The sequence below is a fragment of the Anabas testudineus genome, chromosome 7 (assembly GCF_900324465.2).
Source record: "Anabas testudineus chromosome 7, fAnaTes1.2, whole genome shotgun sequence".
Taxonomy (NCBI): Eukaryota; Metazoa; Chordata; class Actinopteri; order Anabantiformes; family Anabantidae; genus Anabas; species Anabas testudineus.
Window position 1 is genome coordinate 16,462,957 of NC_046616.1, and position 19,716 is coordinate 16,482,672.

Here is a 19,716-nt window from a genome sequence, read left to right on the forward strand (position 1 = left end):
TTATAGAACCGCATGTGCTGTAGGTTAATTGATCATAATAATGTAATTGCTAGTTTGCTTCATCAATCTGGATCTGTAGTAACTAAGTAACTGTGGAAAAACTGGAGTAAAAGGTTCAACGTATTCCCGTGTGAAATACAGTGGAGTAAAGTAAGAAAAGGATAAAGTACTTTCCTTTACGCCTGTGAGGCAGCGTCCGGGGTTTAATATCACAGCTCGTACTTCCTGTTTCGCGCCTTCCCGGAAGAACTCCACAACAAAAAAACACGTCGTCTGCTCTGTAAGTGAAGTTTTGTCTTGATGACACTTCAAAGCTGTTATGACAGTGATAATTACATAGTACTACACTGCAGACGTGGCGTAGACAGCAGTAAAGTTCATTGCGCTGTATTTGATTTGCATGAATGACATGTTCTCTCGCTAAAGCCTAGTTTTAATTGTAAGTAACATTTTCTGTCGTCAGTGTTCAACAGAATGGACAAAGACACGGTGCTGACTCGCATCCTCAGCTCAAAGGGCATATGGACCCTTCTAGGAGGAAAGCCCCCTGCCAGTGTGATAAACAACAATGAGTACATATCTCCACTGACTTCTGAAGCTCAGGTCACAGACAGCAGCAGCCCGCCCTCCGCTGACCAGGCCATCCACAAGGCTCTGTGTGGTGAAACCAAAACAGTGATGCTGGTCGGTGCAGAGGGATCAGGGAAAACCACTGCTCTGGAAAAGCTAGTTGTGGACTGGGCAAAAGGAGAACACCTTCAAAACTTTTCTTATGTTTTCTATTTCCCGATAAGGGAGATCAATTCTCTTGAGGCGACCTTGTCATTGGAGAGTTTGCTGCAACGCCATCACGGTCACATCCCTGCCGAGTCCATGCCCCTACTTCTGCAGAGACCTGAGGATGTGCTGTTTCTTTTTGACGATCTAGATCAATACAGACACAGCCTGGACCCCTCCGTCCACACCCTGTGCTCGGACCCCTCCCAGGCAGCCCCGGTGTCATGTTTAATGGCCAGTCTGCTTCACGGATCACTGCTGAAAGGAGCTGCGTTTGTCGTATCAGCCAAGGGTTGTTTGGAGTTTCTGAGCGGCACCACTGTAAAAGTATTAGGGTTTCTAAAGCCCCAGAGGGAGTCTTACTTTAATGGGTTCTTTACTGACCCAACTTCTGCCAACAAAGCACTGATGCACATGGAAAGGACTCTGGGCTTCTACGACTTCTGTGCCTCTCCTAGATTTTGTTGGACTGTTTGCTCTATTTACAAGCGTCTGATGGAGGCTGGCAGAAAACTTCCTGAAACATTATCCCAGCTCTATGTAGATATTCTGGTCCACCTGATGCAAGCGCTGTCACTTAACAAGTCCAGCATCAGAGAACTGGTGTCGGCCCTCGGCAGAATGGCTTCTCATTGCTGTCTTGACCGGCATACAGGCTGCACCAAAGAGGAAATGAATGCCTTTGGCTTTCAACAGTTTCTTTCCTCAGTTGTTGACTTCTTGAAAGTAGACGGCGACCTAGAGGAAAATACGTGTGTCTTCTCGTTCCACTCCCAACTGATGCTGGAGTTTATCTTGGCCATGTCTTTCTTTTTGGACAAATCCATGTGTGACGGAGTGGAGAAGATGTTGGAAAAGCACAAGGGTCGTGTGGAGTTTCTGGATCTCTTCCTCTCTGGGCTCTCAGAGCCGATTCAGCGCAGGCCTATGGAGACCCTGCTGGGGGAGTTGAACTCTGATCAGATCATGAATTTCAAATTCTGGTTTAAAAGCAGCACAGAGGCAACACTGAAGGGGTGCTACAAAGACATGCACTGCCGCTGCTTCCACCTCCTTTATCAAGCTCAAAATAAGAGCTTGGTGAAGGAGATCATCACCTCTTCAGCACCAATGGGTATCAGCTATGGTGACCTGAGCCTCCAGGACTGTGTTGCTCTGAATTATGTCGTCACGTGTCTCGGTGAAATGAAGCAGTTGAATCTGTACAATACAAGGAATTTTACAGAGGAGCAAGCAGAAGTCCTGGCTCCAACTATGAGCATGTCACACAACATAATGTGAGTTATTACAAACATGCATATGCCCAGGCACCATTTATGTCATATTTGAAGTTTCTTTCTTGTGTTTCCCAGCTTGTCAAACAGCTCCTTGAGTACTGGGGCTGTTCCTCATGTGGCTTCAGCTCTCAGCAGAGGTGTTACCACAAACCTGGATCTCTCTCATACGTATCTCGGAGATGAAAAGTTCAGCGTACTTTGTGCTGGACTCAGAGACTGCAAACTGCGTGAATTAAAGTAAGATTATCCTGGTTTACGACTTGTAATTTTGTCATTTTAACAGACGTTTCTCACGGATACCACTTCAATTGATATGTATTTGTATGTTTTTTGATTTACCCAGCCTTTTATCATGTAACTTGACAAGCTGTGAAGATCTGGTGTCTGTGTTGACCTCAGGCACCTCTCAGCTGTGCGTGTTGAATATGATGTTTAATCAAATTGGGGACCAGGCCTTCATTGAATTGTGCAAAGCACTACACAGTCCTCACTGCAAGCTCCAGGAGCTCTGGTATGTACTTGAACAGGGTGGTATTTTGGTACAGCTGGTCATATATGTTTAAATTATTGACTTGAAGGTTTGAAAATTATTATATTTTATTTATTAAAAGGCTAAGAAGGTGTGAGTTAACGGCAGCATCAATGGAGGCCTTATCAGCGGCTTTGTGTTCTGGCAAATCAGAGCTGAGAAAAGTGGACCTGACACAAAACACAGTTGGTGACAGTGGAGTGGAGACTTTGAGCAAGTGCCTGCAGCACCCACTCTGTAAACTGCAGAGCCTCATGTAAGTCAATGTGCTGCATGTTTAACAAAAGTATTAAAAACATAGAAAATGTAACTTCTTATCTAAATGTCTAGGTGTCCTCAGATCATTTCTGCCTGAGTAAAAAACAAAGGCCATATTCATTTTTCAGGCAGTCAGAAAAATCGTATCGGTGAGATATTACTCAAACAGCGTGTTAGATTGTAACTTTTTATTTATCCTTTTTTTCCTCTATCTAGACTGTTTGACACTGAGCTGACAGGTGCCTGCTGTCCTCATCTGATGCAGGCCTTGATGTCAGAGCACTGCTCTCTGACAGAGCTCGACCTGTCAGTGAATGATTTGGGCCAGGAAGGGGCGCTGTTGCTCTGCCAAGCCCTCAGTCGACCCGGATGTCCCTTAGAAAACCTTGGGTAGAGTCACCTTTTGTTAACGCTGATTTTCAGTGATAAAGGTCCACCTTCCACAAATACTCGGTGAAATTCGGATAACAACATATGTTTATTTGTGTGCTCCACCCTACAGGTTGAAACGATGCGAGTTAACCCAGTCTGTTTTCCAGGAATTGGGCTCAGTGCTGAGAAGTGGGACTTCTCAACTTAAATCCCTCAATGTAGGCATTAATAAAGTAGGGGATCAAGGCATTAAGCATATTTGGGATGCTGTCGCACATCCAAGTTGTCTGCTAGAGGAACTGGAGTGAGTAGTTGACAGAAAAACAAACCAACACTGTTGTTTTTGATCATCACATTACAGCGCACTACATAAACATCTGTCTATCTCCTCCTCTATCACAGTGTTGAAATGACTGACTTGACAGACGCCTGTGTTGAGGACTTGTGTGCTGCCATAAGAGCCAACAAGACTTTAAAGAGTCTGGAGTTGAGAAACAACTCGCTGACTGATGTTTCCGTCCCAGCCCTTGTACAGGTCATGCAGAACAGTGACAACATGCAGGAGATGAAGTAAGCGTGACTTATTTTGGTTAATTATAAACTCTTCTTGAGTCAGTATACTTTACATAAATTTAGTAACAAATCGTCACTGAACAAAAACCCAACCACTGCTTTTGCTCTTTCAGCCTGAAGTACAACGACTTCAGTGAAGACGTTTTTGACATGTTGGAAGAGTGTGACAGAATACGATACTGAAGTAAGCCGATTAGTCCATCCAGCTCACAGACTGCTACAGGATCACATTTGCTGCAATGCTTAAAGTACAGCTGAAACAACCATTGATGTGTAAGCTAGCAAGCATTTTGCATCTATAGGCCAAACTGTTCATTGAGGAAGTAATCTCCACATTAATCAGTGATGAATGTAATCATCAGCTGCAGCTTACAAGTTCACCATCTATAAGATAATAAACCCATTATATCCCTGATTTGCTGCAGTACTATTTTATTAAGAAACCTTTGGTATTTTGAAGAGACATATTTGATATTTAAAACATCACAAACTTACAAAAGATTAAGCAGTATTTTCCAGGCAAATGATGTAATTTGTTTTAGAGCTGTAAAATACATGTTTAAATTCACTAATCAAATCTTTGTGTTTGACAGTAGCAGTGTGGATATTATATATTTCAAATTTTTAGAACTACACGCACAGTGAGGTGCACAGACCACACAGTCTGTTCCTGTCAACACAAAGCAGGTGTAAACTTCACCCAGTTTAAATCTGAGTACAAACTGGGCTGTGTGTACTCCACACATTGAGAGTGAGTCCTCTCTCCATATAGTCAACTCAGCACATCTTTCAAAGTAGAAAACATTAATGTCTTTTCAGGAGGTCAGAGTGAGATGATGGTTCTCACGGGTATGCAGGAGGTGAAGGGAGGTCATTCTACAAGTAAACTTCCCCTTGTTGGTATTCAGTGGGTATGAGTTTCTCATTTATCACCGTGACTGCTGTTTGTAGTCGAATATGTCTCCTCATCCGAACTGCTCTCAATGTCACTACGGTCATCTTTTGACACCTGTAAAACAAAACATGAATGTGAAGGCAGTAAACACCAAGCTCAGTGGTAACACCATGGTTAAGACTAGTGACGATGTTACTAGTCAGAGTATTAATGTACAAATTAATGTCATGGATAGCGGTGCTAATTGAATAATCATAGTAGTAAACTGGCCAACATTTGCCTCTTAAATGTAAGAATTTGTTGCTTTCCTTTGTTCGACATGATAATAATTTGCAATTTTGGTTTTTGGTCAGACAACACAAGACATCTAAGAATGCCACCATTGGTTGATCGATCATAAAACAATGAATTAAATAATCAAGAAAGTACAGCTCAGATTATTTAACACTTGAGTGTTGCCGTGTTAATTAAAATTCACCCTGAGGAAAATGTGAACATGAATTTCAAGACAACAAAGTCTAATAGAAATTTATCTTATAATTGCAAATTTAAATCTGCAGATGACTCAGACTCAGGATTACAAAATACAGAAGGATTCATGCTCTGGGGACCACGAATAGCTACACAAAAATGTATGACAGTTCATTTAGTAGGTCTGGAGATAATTCACAGGGTAAGTTAAACTTTTGATCTTTGGATGGTGCTAGAGTTAAAGTCGGGATAACAAAAATCCACTGAGGGCCATGAACTTTGCACAAACTTTCATTGCAATTCATCAAATGGTTGTTGAGAGATTTTACTAAAAACAGAAGAACCTCATGGTAGTGCTAAAGAAAACATCAGAGGATTGCCAAAGTCAGCAGGGACCTCAAATGATTGAATTTTGGTACAAGATGTAATGTTGTTTCATAGTATAGCCTGAACTGTCTGACTAACCTTTCCCTTGAATATTGCTTTAATTGCAATGCGAGTGATGAGGTAGAACCAGATGATGTGAAGCGTCTGCAGGACCAGCAGCAAACCATTGAGCAGCCACCAGGCCTGATACGGGCCAATGATCTCCCAGCTCTCAAACAGAACGCTGTAAATAATCCTAAAACAAATACACACATACAGAGATTACATATACATATATATATATATATATATATATAAGAGATATAAATAGTAATTCCCAGAGTAGAACATAGCTCAAATAAGAGAGATATTATAGAAACAGCATGTAAAATCATAGAAAACAGATAGAATACAGAAATATATACATAGATATACATAAATATAATAGACCTATAAAAGCTATTATATATATATATACACACACACACCACACACACATACATATATATATATATATATATATATATATATATATATATATATATATATATATATATATATATATATATATATATATATATATATATATATATATATATATGTGACAAAAAACAATAAAATATGCCATTCAATATTTGTCTCACCAGAATGGATAGATGACAAGTCGAGTGACGAAAAAGCTTATGCTAAACACCAAAAACAGGGCATCACATAGCTTCTGGTATTTGGCATAGTTGGCCAGCTTGGCTGCCTAAGGGAATAAATGAGGCATCAGTGATTCTCACAGTTATATTATTTCCCATGCTTTGTTCACCTATATCTTGTACAGCACTGTGTGAATTTGCTAAGTGAAACTCAGGACAGACTTATCTACCTCAAGGAAGATGTCTGATGCATCATGCAAACACATGACCAAAGTCCCAGCTCTTAGCATATTGTTTGCGTAGGAGAATGTGATGAGGATTATGGTGGCCATGTGGTGGACAAGCATGATGATGAAATCCTGTCATCAGTTTAAAAAAGAAAAAGAAAAAAACAGATGAGGTAAAGAAAGATGGCGCTTAAGCCAAAACAAACTCCTGCACCTAAAGAACAATGGCAAGACGTTGTTGGTTGTAGAATAATCCCCATTTGTTGGTCTTTGTACATAAAGACTGGTTACCGCAACCGAATGAGATGACAGACTGATGATAGCTACACAGCCCTGTAGCTATAAGCACCAATATAGATTTTTATGACACTGCAGCCTTTCACTGCCTAACCTGTTCTGCGTGTGAAAGGTGAGCTTGCAAATGCACGATCAAAGACAGTGAGAAGAATGCATATGAAATAAAGTGAATATGAAAAGCTGGAAAAACAGCGCCGATACAAAGGACAGAGTGAGGCTATTGAAGGCACAATAGAGGTTGCAAAGCTGATGCTGACTCACCTTACGTTTAATGTCTGTGAACTGGGAAAACATCAGAGACCAATAGAATGCCAGCTCAGCTACATAGTAGTTGTACTGTCCAGAAGTTAGAGGCTTGGGGAGGGAGCGAAACAAAAACACCTTTAACAAATATGTAGCCACGCTGACCTGCCAACATTATGGTGCTGAAGTGATTAGAGTGACAATATGGGCAGCCAAATGTGATGTTAGTCAAAAAACCAAACAAACCTGAAAAGGATAGTTATGCCAACACTGTCTGGTATCCCACATCCAAGGCGACTGAGGAACACAGATAAAAGTGTATGAATTAAGGATAGGTTCACGTTTTGAAGTCTTTGTTAAACAGGAACAAGTTGGCAATTTGAATATTGCCACAGTTTAATATAACTATATATACAGTTTTGTGAGTACAGTACAGTTTTCCCGATCCTCCTGTCTGGTGCCATAACACCTCTGCAGAAGATGAGGGCTTACGAGCTGCGACATAATTAGTAGAGTCCAATTTCAAATGTTGGAGAACCATGTGATGGCAATTAGGCATTCATGTTTGTTTCATGTTTCAATTTATGGAACTATACAGTGCTGCTACACACACTGATGTTTCATGCGCTGCTACAGTATTTTATAAACAAGGACGTTCTAATTTAGTTGCATTTTGTTTTCAATTGATACATCCACTTTAGACCTTTTCAATTGATACAGCCACCTTAGCTAAGCCTAAAAAAGCTTTCTTTATCATTTTAACTTAAGTTTTTTTGGCTCAGACTTAAAATACACACAAAGGTGGGTGGATGAAAACACGCTCACTGTGAGTACTTTAGAAAGGCATCTATTTACTGTCAGGAAGAATAATTACTGACTTGAGAACTGTGAACCGACTTGCAGCCCAATACGATCAGCAGATGTTAACCTTTCAATGAAATGTGTACATTATGTCAGTGTGTACTGCTCAAAAGCATACAGTATGCCAGTTCAACTCACCACCCACAAATGGCGAATGGCATAGATAAAAATGCCCAGGTAAAATGTAAATCGCCACCTGTAATGAAAGAAAAGAGGAGGAGACAATGAACTCTTTCAAAATGACTTTTACATGTGCTGTAGTACGTATGCTTTACTCGTGAACTGCATTTCCACTACCCCACAATCTAGTAGGAACCTTTGTAGAGACCTACATGCTCTCACAGAACTTTTTCTGCATGCTGGGCCTGTCTTGGTTCCGACGGATGCGAAACCATCTCTGTATTTTCCGCACATCCCAGTCCAGCTGTTTGGAGAGTCCCTCCAGTTGCCTTGTGTCTGGACACTGAAGGGGACAATACACAACTATTACAAATGACTTGCTTTCCATAATCTCTACTTGTAAAACCATAATACCAGTAGGTGTGGCTGTCACACCACAAGAGGTATTTAGTGAACATATCATTATGTGTTACAATGTGTGGAGGAATATTTGATGGACTACAGAACTAACGTGAGCCTTATGTACCGTTTTGGACTGATACAGCCCCTCCAGGACAGTGTTGGGCTGAGCTTGCCGAGGCACTCCCGCCTGAATCTGAAGTATGTGGGCACAGGGCTTGGCCACTAGCCTGTATACACACGCACAGAGGCAAAAAAGAGAGGGAGGGGACAGAGAGGTGGTGTGGTATTAAGAGACACATTCAAACAGGGCAAAAGTCTGAGAGACCTTGTGCAGCCTATAGAAACAGATGCATTGTTAGACAATCTTTGCAAGTAGATACTTTAAGTGACGTTTTGCACTTTGGCCATGAAGTTTAGTTTGACATGTATGTTTGTGTCCTAGAGGGAGGGACAGAGAACATAATAGAGGCTATAGGAGGGACACAGGCATCCTGGGGAATGTAGCACCTGGTCTAACCAGAGTGTGATGATCACCTCTAAAAGACTGATGAGTGTCACAAGATCATCTGGTTGTTCTTGTTCGAACTCAGAGCCATTTATCACATCTCAATCCAAGAACACCCCACTTATCTGGAGTTAACAACATGGAAAAGACTAAATAAATCAAAGTACAGGTTGGGCTGTGGTTTGCCTATCAGCTGTGATTGTACTTTAAATGAAGCACTCTCCACAAAGTCCACATCATTTGCACAACTTTAAATTTAGCCAAATGTTGCTGCTCACAGAAAATTTTATTTGAATGTATAAAGTTGGCATAGGGGGATTTTTAACTTAAAAAGCACAATCTCAAGCACCACACACTTACAGACATGAGTGAGTTATATTTATATGCTGCATCTTTTTGGGGCTGTTTTTTGAAAACTGTTATTGGTTAACCAGATCAACATGTGTCTCAAGCCGGTGTAGTCATTTCCATCTGTTCACACAACATTTAAATTCCATAACCTCAGTACAGTAACATTTATATTGTATATTTTTATAGCTATGTGTTCCCCTCTCATATGATCAACAGTTTCCACATAAGCCTGAATCTCTCAGCAGTCACCCACATCTAGCAGAAGCTACAATAACAAACAAGGATCTAATTTACCTCTCAAAAAGTCGTCTCACTAGATGAACTCCTGCAGCCAGCGGCAGGGCGTACAGCATGTGTCCCACTCGGGGATACTCCACACCAGGAGGTGGATGCTCCATGTCCGCCCAGGAAACATTTTCAGGAAGCCAAAATCTCTCACTCCAAATCCAGGCTGAGATTGAGGAAGTCATCGGGCACCAGAAAATACTCAGACAGCTAAAAACGTGAACTCAACCGTGCAGATATTTACTTGTGGGACATCTGATGAAGAGTCTTAACTAACTAAAAAGCCTTTGCAGTGACGCACCCACCTCCTGTGTATAGTAAGCATCAGTTTCTGGTTAACTCCTATTGAGTAAACTGCACCGGACGCGTCAGGCTGAGAGGAAACACCCACTGCACTGATTAGGCAACTTTCAATCAAGTCCTCACTTCAAGCATGAACACACTGTTTCTGAGATAGTAGTATCTGAGATCCCTGTCCCCTCAAAGTCCAAGCATAGTTACGACGAGACACACTCCTGCACTGTAGGTGGCGAATTAAGCCTTTCCCGTTTGTTTGTAGCCCGAATTTAACTCTGAAGAATAACAGTCGCTCCCATAATAATCATGATGATGATCATAGATATCCGTGTCATGCTATAGCCCTAATATCGAGGTTTCACTCGTGGATGTATTTCATTTTCATTTGAAATGATTGTAATCATAACTTGTAATTAAGCTACATAATTCAGTTTCTGTATGATATTTGTTTTGCGTTTGCATTTTTTGTCTGTGTGGTGCTGATAAAACAATAATAAACCGACTTTATTTCTTTGTTTATAGTTGGTGGCACACTGAACACATGACCACTGATCATTTTAGCAAACCCCATAGAGAAATAATCTTATTGACAGTTATAGATCAATATAAATTCACTCTATAACCAAGGGCACAACTTGACTTTATCATTTTACACTTTATTTCCAAACATGTTATGGAAGTGGTTTATTATTCAATCCAGTTTTATTTGTACAACAGAAGTCATCTCAAGGCACTTTACAGTGTTTAAGACCTTACAAAATATAATGCACTTATATATATATAAGTGCATTATATTCTGGAGGCGACTTTACACGCTTTTCCATTTTTGTTTACACGCTTCGTCTTTTAGAATCTATTTTGGCTGCTCCAAGCACCCGTACCGTAATTACAGGAAAAGACGCGCAACATAATCTTAACAGCTGAGCCTGACCGCAGTCAATTAGCAATTAACGAAGAACGTCATTTAATTAGCTGTGGCTAGTTAAGCTAATGATAAACTAATCATATTTTCGAGTTTTTTGGTGGTAAGTTGCAACAACTAACATACTCAGTGCGTTTAGCCACGTTTAAGCCTGTAACTTGTTTAAAGTAACTTTTAAGTCAAGCTAACGGGCAATCAAACAAGCAACGTTAGTTATTTAGCTAGCTAACGTTATCCAGTAATGTTCAGTGATGTCAAGTCAACTAGCGTTAAGCTAGCTAACCTAACTGCATTGTAACGTTACTAGTGTGAAAAAATCAATTTAACTTAAGACTTAAGACACTAAAACTACGGTTAATAGTTTACTCTGGGGAATATCCTATCAGAGTTAAAATAAAAATTGCTAACGTCAATGTTCAGTTGAGCATTTACAAACAAATAGAACAATAAATATAATACTGCACAACTTGCTTTAGCCAGCCTTAGCTAAGTCCATTTTTATTTGGGTGTGTACTGTCATTTAACTAGTTGAAAAAATTACAGTTTACTGAAATTTATTTATTTGTCTTATCCTTTATGTAAGAAGTTGAACTGGTTTAAGAAAAAGCATTGAAGCTACATCAGTTTTTTTTTTTTTTACTTTGTGTATGATGAACATTTTTCTACTTAATTTTAAGTGAATGTCAGCAAAAACCTGTCTCCCCTTTTAAACCTGCATCATAACTGGCATGTCTGTTTATGGACTTCATACATTATTCAAAGACTTTATGATGTGACACAAAGTAGTAATGAAAGCTCCTGACCTGACAGATGCATTTTTTTTTTTTAAAGAAATCTAAAGTGAAAATCAATGGCCTAGAGGTCAAAAAAGGCTTATGCAGTACATGCATGACACACACACACACTCTGAGCAGTGCCTATTCTATGTCATTTATACATCAGTACCAACTGGTCAGAGAGTAACACAGCACCCTGAACAAAACCTCTCTGTGTCAGTATGCAGCTGCAGCTTCTGAGATGCCCTACTGGGATACATGACCTAGTGTGGAGGGGCTGGGGACTGCTGCCACAAAACAGGGGGGTCGTGTTTTTGACTGCTTTCATTTTTATTTATTTCTAGTGTAGCTTTTTAACAATACTTAAAGTATTTATCCGTTTACGTATGCCCGTTCTTCACTGATCTCAGTCCACCAATAGCAGGGATGACTGGTACATCGTGTCTGTCATCCCCTGAGTGTCCTCCCCTCACTGTTTGGACTGCTCCATTTCGCATCTGAAAAAAATCTGATAGTTGGAAAAGAGTTCTTCATGTCAGGGACTGCTGTAGCCTCAGCACATAGCGTACTGTAGCTCCTGGATCACATAAGGTAATATTTCTGGTTTAAGATTTATTCTTAACCTCTTAGGTCATTTTCTCTGACTTAATCCTCAAAATAAATTTCTCAGCAGCTATGCAGATGTCTATTCCAAAATTACTTGTGTTCACAAATGAGCATGTATTTTTGTGTTCATCTTTAGAAAATACTCAATAACCACTATTCATATAGTTATTTTTGTGGATGTGTATTCCTAAAATGTGTTTTTAACTTGATTTATGTCTATCTATGGGTACTTGTCCATATGTCATGTAGTTACACTTTTTTTTTTTTAAACAGATAAAATGGAAGGGAAAGATCTGAGTGATCCTCTGAATAACGTGTCACTGATTGAAGGTAACCCAGGTGTATTTTTATTTTTTTCTAGATATGGACTGACAGAATGTAGGGGAATGACTTGGCATTTTTTTTTTTTTTTTGCTTGTTTGGCTTGTACCTGTCACAGCGTGTCCTCTAAACTGACTGTGAGGGGTGAAAGAAGCCTGAGTCACAGTTGGACAGTTAGTTTCCTTTGGAGCTTACGGTGCTGTGGATGGCCTTGTTTTAGAGGCTGATTTCTCTAGTGTCAACAACTTAATAGAAGATGGAGTCTCTTGGCACATCAGCTGACCAGCATGGTAGCTCTGACATTTAGGGTGACTGATTAAAATAGAATGCCAGAGATAATGCAATGACGGTGCAATACAGGGAACATAAGAATCAACAGGGACATTGATGACAAAATACGTAAATCAATTTTGCATGATAAATTAATTTGAAATGCTACACTGCACGGTGTAAAAGCAGGACAAAGCAAACTGTGTCCTTGCAGAACAGTAGATCAGTCATTTCAGGATGAGGGTATTTCTCGGCTTCAGTCATATATTAAGGTGTAAATTAATATGCCATGCTTGCAGTCTGATGAACAGTTTTATAGAGATTGCGTGAATAGTGTGGACACTCGGTGCGAACAAACACTCAGATTCAATCAAAGAATGCCGTCACATTTATTGGGAACGAAACGGACAGCGGGCAAAGATGGACCACGAAGGCTCTAGCCTTCAGCACTTGAGCTAAAAAAAGATTTTCTCCTACATTCTTTTCTGTCATCACTTGAGGCACTGTGATGCTCAAAATCCCCAACTAGTCAGAGAGGTATATTTATGCACAGACTAATCTCATTATTATTTTGACAGGTGTCATTTGGTGGTAATAGCCACTCACTGTATAAGATAAAACTTAAATGATCCCCCCAAGGGAGAAATTCACTTGTTACAGCCACACAGTGACAAGAAAGGAGATGAAAAGTAAAACCATAAGGACAATTGAAAGAATAAAGTAACCAAGATACATATCATTATTAAAGATTTTTTGAAGGAAATTTAAATATTAATAATAAAATTAAAGAAATAATGATACAGATTTGCCATAAATATTTACAGTAAATGCACTGTGATGTAAAGTTTTTGGGTGTTTTGATATGTCAGAATTATGTGAATGACGACATGTCTGTTATTGTTCAGATGGTGCAGTCTTGTACAGTCCTACAGCACTGGGCACAACTTCCCATTTGCCACAGTCCATGGTAGAATGGGTGAGATGGATTTGTCCTGGATGATACTGAATTTGTCCACTATCCTCCTGTCTTCTACGGCCTCCAGAAAGACAAATTCTAGTCAAACTACAGATTTTGCCTTCTAGATTAATTTGTTCAGTCTGTTGGCTTCATCAACCTTGATGCTACCTTTCCAGCACAGCAAAGAACATGACAGTTGTGACTATAGACTGTTATAACATCTTTAGTACCCTGTTTGTTGATTTGGACATATGTATGTTCTTTGATTTTACTGATGCTGATATTTAACCTGCACCACTCTGCAAAGCTCTTCATCATGTCTGTAGTCAGTTATAGTTATTGTTAGACTCAACGATTGAGTGATCAAAGGACTTGAGGTGGCAGGTTACTGAGTTGTAGCAAATGTCAGATGTGTAGAATATGAACAGGAATCGGGCCAATACAATTTCAGGAGGTGCACTGATGCTGCTCATTACCACCTCAAATACACAGCTGTCTAGGCAAAAAATACTGCAGACATTATAATAGTTATATTTTGTAAAGTCTTAAACCTTACCCTCTTCTGAAATAGTCTTTATCCCCCATGTTCTCTTCAGAGATGAGCCCACTTGCATTGTGACTCTCACTCATACATATGCATGGATGAAGGAACACACAACCTCATACACACATGGTGGACAGAGCACTGCCCACCCATCCTTTGTCTGGCACACACAAGGTGATCATGTGCTTGAGTCAGAGGGTGCTTCCAGCGTCCATCAGTAGCCTAATACCTGTTAATTTTAGGGGCATTTATCAGAGCCTATGTTTGTGTGTATTTATACAGTGTGTTTATGCAACCATGTGTGCTAGACACAATGAAACCATTGTTTTCTAAACAAATGCAGCCTTTCACAGCAGTCTCAGTCCTCTGTGTCCATTTATGGTACACATGCTTGACCTGTCCCTCCTCTTGTTTTCGCCTCTGCCAAATGCTCGGTCTGAGATGAGGTCATCTCTTTTCCTAGCCATGGTAGATTAGGGGATCAAGATTGTCACTGGGCAATGGCAAAACACAAGTATTTGTGGAGCTTGTTTCTACCTCTAGAAAATAACAGGTACTTGACAAGTTGGCTAGCCCGCATTATGCATTATTTACAGTATCCTACTGTTAACAGACAGTGTAGTCATCAGAGACTCTTGCATCACTGGGAAAATGGACAACTTGGAATGAAAGCTTGGATTTAAAGTGCATATAAGGGTCTATTTCTGGGTTGGCAATTAGTTTATGTAATAGGGCCATTTTAATATCTTGGGAAATCATCTAGTCAGACAGTCCTGGTTAAATATTTGGGAGTGAAGCAGAATTAATATGATGGAACTATGAGTTATTCTTCTATTTTTATAGTATTGTGTTGCCATGATTACTGCCTGATGTCTCATTATGATTTTAACTTAACTTTCTTGTGTTACTTTATTCTATATAAAGTGTTTGCAGATGGAAACTCAAATAAATCCTTTATTTAAGAAATTTTTTTGTTCTGTCAGATGACCTGACCAGGTCAAACATGGGATCCTCTGGAGATTCAGAAAAAATTATCCAGCGCTTGAGTGATGAACTTAGGGAAGCCCAGGACCAAGCAAATGCTCAGAAACACAAATCCATTGAGCTACAAGGTAAAATTTTAAATCCTTGATGTTAAATACACAGTTCACTTCATACTGTACAACTAACCACAAATGCATTAAATAAATGAAATTATATTTTGTAGGTATCCTGGAGGAAGAGAGAAAAGACAATAAAAAACAAGCTGATGAATCTGCAAAACAAATAAAACGTCTTCAAGGTAAATGTGATATGTTTTCTGAAGCCACTTTTTCTTGCTTGCTGTTTGGTTGGAGAGTAAAGTAGCTGAATTGTACTACTATCTTGTACGTATAAAAGTCAACAATACTGTTTTGAAATGCTGATTCTGCCTTTGACAGGTCAAGTGCAGCATCTCCAAGATGAAATGGGCTTTCTCAGAGAGCAAATCGATGTCTCCTCCAGTTCACGTGATGAGCTACAAAGCGCACGTGATGAGCTAAAGTCACTGAAACGTGCCCTCGAGTCGACCACTGCTGAGAGGGAACGTGACATTGCTGCCATCCAGAGTAACCTGGCAACCGCCTTGAAGGATCTGGACAAATGGCGTCAAACTGCGAACAAATATGAGCGGGAGATTGACAACCTACAGCATGAACTTGAGCAGCAGAGCAAGCAGTGGCAGAAAACTGCAGAAATACAAGGTACTACACAGTTTAAATAGAGCTACACTAAGACAGTAGCTTTTAAAAAGGAGATGACAGATGACACAATGGTTGTAGCGTTTATTTAAATAGACCTACACATTCCTGAGCTTGACAGTTATATTAGTATTAAACATTGTTAAAATCATTGTAAAACATGTTTCTAACTTCATCTGTTCATCATTAATCAAACAATGCACCATTACATAAAATGTTTTTTTTTCCACAGCTAGTGAGCTCCAGTCAGTGCAGGTGGAGTGTAATGGCCATCAGAAGGAATGTTCTGTCCTGCGATCTGAGAAACAGGATATGATGAGCAAACACCAAAAGGAAATAAGCAGTCTGCAAAATGAATGTGCTTCTCTCAGGACTGACAAGGAGGAACTCCTGAAGAGTCACCAGAAAGAGAAGGGCAACCTACTCAGTGAATCTGCAACTCTGCGCTCAGAGAAAGAGGCACTGCTCCAAAAACAACAGCACCTGGAGAAGGACCTTATCAGGTTAGTGAGCAACATTCACCTCAAACCATTGTTCGCTCTGTTTTGTTTACTTGACTCTGCATATTGATATTGCTATACAGTATACCACAGGTCATACTTGTTACTCTGTTGTTTTGTTTCTGGTAGCTCACGTACCCAAAACACTGAGCTGAGTAACAGTCTCAGAGGCCTAGAGAGATCCCAGCAGGAGTTGGAGAAGAGTCTGGTGGCTCTACAGCTCCAGCACCAGCAGGATAGCACCATCCTGCAATCCCAACTGGATGAGGCAGACAACCGCAGCAAGGGTCTACAGAGAGAGGTATGTTGTCAAAACAAAACAAAGACATCCACCTGAGTCAGGTTAGGCCTAAGAATAGTCCAGTCATAGTCCTGACTTTTTAAAAATCCTGTTACAATAACTGAGCAAACATTTGGATTCAACTTTTCTTCTGCATGATCAAGTAGGGTGACCCCGATTGGTACAAATTCTTTGATATTACAGTGAAATTGATGTTACAGTACAGTATTATGGTACAAAATGTGTTCTTCTTTCAATTAAATGTTGTAATTTGCTTTATGCAGTTTGAGGAAGCTAAGTCGGAGCTGTCAGACCTAAAAGAAAAGTATGAAAAGACTGAGCAGGAAAAACAGTTGCTTGCCGATGAACTTGATGAATGCAAAGCCAACCTCAAGGAGTTACAGGAGAAAGGAACAAAGGTCAGTGCTGGTCTCTCAATCACTCAACAGAAAGGATAAGCTAGTCTTTCATCAAAAGCACATATATTAATGTAAAATAACGTGAAAGGTGCATAAAGTATAGAATCAGTCACTGCATTTAAGGTAAAAATCAAATCATAGCTTTTATGTCCATAAGAAGCCGTTGTCTGCGGTTGTACTGAAGCATGAGCTTTGCTTCAGATTTTCCACCAGTAGTGAACATGTGAAATGTTTTTGTAGATTGATTTTATTTATCCATTTTTGTGATGTGTCTCCATAAATAAATAAATAAAAGGTGAATCTTTTTGTGAGATTCACAGTTTTCTTTTCCCTCTCTCAGTACAGCTCCTACCCTACTCATCCACTTCTTCTTCTTTTTTTTTTTTTTTTTTCTTTTGCTTTTAATCATTGACAGTCATGTGTGACTTTAGATTTTTTTTTATAAACACCAATTACAGACACAAACTACTTACTGGGGGGTGTATTAATAAAGCCATGCCCAACTAAAGTATGTGCCGTTGCAGTTGAATACTATAATATCCCTTCCCTTCTGTAGACTTCCCTATTGCTGCCTGTTCAAGCCATAGTCATCGGCCTTATCCTGGCTTTGCTGTATTGGTGCTTCGGCGCATTGTGGTAGTAAGGTACACATTACTCCTGTCAAGTTGGCCTACATCTTTCATTCTCATCAGTGTTTTTTGGATCATTGCATGACTTAATCAGGTTTTCCTCATTCCTGAGAATGCCTTCCTTGAGGAAAACTCCAAAAATTAAAGTCTAAGAAACTCTAACCTCTCTAATCATTCTGTTCCAACATCTGACATCTGTTTGTCTTGTCTGAGTGGCTAATGCTTAACAACTGTTTCTCTCCGTTGCCTTGGATGGGCTTATCTTTTATCTGAAAGAGCCGTTTTTAACTGGCGTTCTGTGCGCTATGCATTGGTCTCAGTGGCGAGCTCCCACTGTCAAAGCTTTGGCAATCCTTGGATGGGTGTTTTCATGTCGTGATGCTTATGTATCCATCTCTGTGTCACCACTTGTTTCAGAAACCGTGGATGATCTGGGGCCCTGTGGTTGCTGTGGCTGTAACAGCTGTGACTGCTGCTGTGCTCTTCAGGACCTGAGGGCAACTCACTCAAACACACACATGAATCCATATTTGTCTGCACTGAAACTGAAAAACTTGCCCCCCTCATCATATCAGCGCTATTAATTAGGAGGGCTCATACTTAACACTGTTTAATTTTTAAGATGCTCTATTTTAGATGGCAGAGATGTTAATAAAAGAATGTTAGTTTTGTGTGCATTTAAATCAAATGGTATGTCTATTATTTGAAGGAACTCTATTTGGGGGATATCTATACTACACTTAAAGGATTATTCATTGATGACTGTACACATTCTCTACACACTAATTCAAAATGTGTATGATGGTATTTTTGGTAGACTGTCTGGGGTTTGAATTTCCTAAATGTAATATGTCTCTGTAACTGTCAGAATAATAAATATTATCACAATAATTTAGCCCCAGATCGAGTGCAAGATGAATGCCCTAGACATGGTTACAGCATACCAATAGTGATTGGCACTGCTATGATGTTGGGGAAAATGAATATTGATAAAAGGCCTGATCAGCACATTTTACACTGGAAAGCTATTTAAGAAGAGTTTATCTAAGCTATAGATTTATATTGTTTTATGAGTTTGTCGTTCAGGGCTGCAGATATCAAACTTGGTGTGTTTGATTTCTTCTTATTTAAAATATATGATGAAACAATGCTCACTTTACCTGAGACATTTTTTTTGTTTCTGAACATGTTACCATCCACTCACATTCAGATGACATTGTAACATTAAATCTGAAAGAGGAAAAAAAACAAATAAGATTTTGCAATCTTGATGCACAGCAGTAAAGTGCCACTGAAAATACAGACAAGCAGAAGTGAGGTGCAGCATATTTTATTGATAATGGCAAGCAACTATAGACTATAAATAATTACATATCACAATATTATTTAAAAACATGGTATTGATAATGAATAATTGATAGTTGAATACTATTACATGGGTTTTTAAAACTCATAAATGAACTGAACCTAATCTAAACTATAAATAATTTCAAAGCTAAACATATTCAAAGTTGTCATATTGGTTAAATGTTTACATGCTTTTAACCAGTCTATACATGCCAAATTTCAACACTGACTATATGTATTCATTTGCTGAAAGTTTATTCAATTTGAATTTAAAAAAGATCTTTAACCTGATGATTGCACTTATTGTATATTCACTGCATTAGTGTGCACAACTTGAAGCCACCATGGAGATGACGTCAGACCTGCTGTTTCTAAGCTTGAGGTTGTTTTTTTTTTTAACATTCAAATCAGCATCCCACTGAGTACATTACAACCCTGCATAGCAACACTGCTTGCATACAGCATAAACCCGTATCGTGATATGTGTTTACTATGTTTCAATGTAAAGACAGGGAACATATATTTTGATAGAAAAAAAAAAGTTCTGTCCTTTGGCATTTGTTATGTTGGCTCTTTCCAGATCTCACGTTCCCTTTTCTTGTTCTAAAAGCTGCCCTGTTTTGCAGATGGCATTTTAAGATGCTGGCAGCAGGGAGCACAGAGTGTTTTCTTC

The 19,716-nt window shown here is 39.4% G+C and overlaps 3 protein-coding genes across 7 annotated transcripts; 2 read left to right on the plus strand and 1 right to left on the minus strand.

Moving 5' to 3' along the window:
• The first annotated feature begins 239 nt into the window (after positions 1 to 239).
• On the plus strand, positions 240 to 4,201 carry si:ch73-233m11.2 (NACHT, LRR and PYD domains-containing protein 3). The gene is made up of 9 exons (XM_026368564.1): positions 240 to 280; positions 464 to 2,054; positions 2,130 to 2,291; positions 2,398 to 2,565; positions 2,666 to 2,839; positions 3,058 to 3,231; positions 3,344 to 3,517; positions 3,616 to 3,783; positions 3,900 to 4,201. Exons 2-9 carry the CDS (start codon positions 475 to 477, stop codon positions 3,967 to 3,969), a joined length of 2,670 nt encoding a protein of 889 aa, XP_026224349.1. The 5' UTR covers positions 240 to 280; positions 464 to 474; the 3' UTR covers positions 3,970 to 4,201.
• A 95-nt stretch (positions 4,202 to 4,296) lies between these two features.
• LOC113167742 (ceramide synthase 5-like) lies at positions 4,297 to 9,943 on the minus strand. Its single transcript, XM_026368565.1, has 10 exons — positions 9,463 to 9,943; positions 8,437 to 8,539; positions 8,123 to 8,253; positions 7,929 to 7,986; positions 7,176 to 7,226; positions 6,948 to 7,040; positions 6,393 to 6,521; positions 6,163 to 6,269; positions 5,618 to 5,774; positions 4,297 to 4,795 (listed from the first exon to the last, which is right to left on the minus strand). Exons 1-10 carry the CDS (start codon positions 9,636 to 9,638, stop codon positions 4,709 to 4,711), a joined length of 1,092 nt encoding a protein of 363 aa, XP_026224350.1. The 5' UTR covers positions 9,639 to 9,943; the 3' UTR covers positions 4,297 to 4,708.
• A 703-nt stretch (positions 9,944 to 10,646) lies between these two features.
• slmapb (sarcolemma associated protein b) lies at positions 10,647 to 18,591 on the plus strand. 5 transcript variants are annotated; one of them, XM_026366842.1, is made up of 11 exons: positions 10,647 to 10,775; positions 11,859 to 12,039; positions 12,328 to 12,384; positions 15,131 to 15,259; positions 15,355 to 15,429; positions 15,569 to 15,871; positions 16,101 to 16,371; positions 16,498 to 16,669; positions 16,933 to 17,067; positions 17,624 to 17,711; positions 18,114 to 18,591. In XM_026366842.1, the coding sequence occupies exons 3-10, from the start codon at positions 12,333 to 12,335 to the stop codon at positions 17,705 to 17,707; spliced, it is 1,221 nt and encodes a 406-aa protein (XP_026222627.1). In that variant the 5' UTR covers positions 10,647 to 10,775; positions 11,859 to 12,039; positions 12,328 to 12,332; the 3' UTR covers positions 17,708 to 17,711; positions 18,114 to 18,591. The 5 variants fall into 5 exon arrangements, with proteins under 5 accessions (XP_026222627.1, XP_026222631.1, XP_026222628.1 ...); XM_026366843.1 differs by having other exon boundaries at positions 10,657 to 10,775; positions 11,669 to 12,039; XM_026366844.1 differs by having other exon boundaries at positions 10,695 to 10,775; positions 11,870 to 12,039.
• Positions 18,592 to 19,716: the final 1,125 nt, after the last annotated feature.

Coding starts and splice junctions, on each gene's coding strand:
- slmapb (XM_026366842.1), top strand. CDS start 12,333: ATGGAAGGGAAAGATCTGAGTGATCCTCTGAATAACGTGTCACTGATT. Junction 15,260..15,354: donor CAAATCCATTGAGCTACAAG/GTAAAATTTTAA, acceptor TATATTTTGTAG/GTATCCTGGAGGAAGAGAGA. Junction 17,068..17,623: donor TACAGGAGAAAGGAACAAAG/GTCAGTGCTGGT, acceptor TCCCTTCTGTAG/ACTTCCCTATTGCTGCCTGT.
- LOC113167742 (XM_026368565.1), bottom strand. CDS start 9,638: ATGACTTCCTCAATCTCAGCCTGGATTTGGAGTGAGAGATTTTGGCTT. Junction 7,041..7,175: donor GGCATAACTATCCTTTTCAG/GTTTGTTTGGTT, acceptor TCCCTCCCCAAG/CCTCTAACTTCTGGACAGTA. Junction 6,270..6,392: donor CATCAGACATCTTCCTTGAG/GTAGATAAGTCT, acceptor TTATTCCCTTAG/GCAGCCAAGCTGGCCAACTA.
- si:ch73-233m11.2 (XM_026368564.1), top strand. CDS start 475: ATGGACAAAGACACGGTGCTGACTCGCATCCTCAGCTCAAAGGGCATA. Junction 3,232..3,343: donor TGTCCCTTAGAAAACCTTGG/GTAGAGTCACCT, acceptor TCCACCCTACAG/GTTGAAACGATGCGAGTTAA. Junction 3,784..3,899: donor GACAACATGCAGGAGATGAA/GTAAGCGTGACT, acceptor TTGCTCTTTCAG/CCTGAAGTACAACGACTTCA.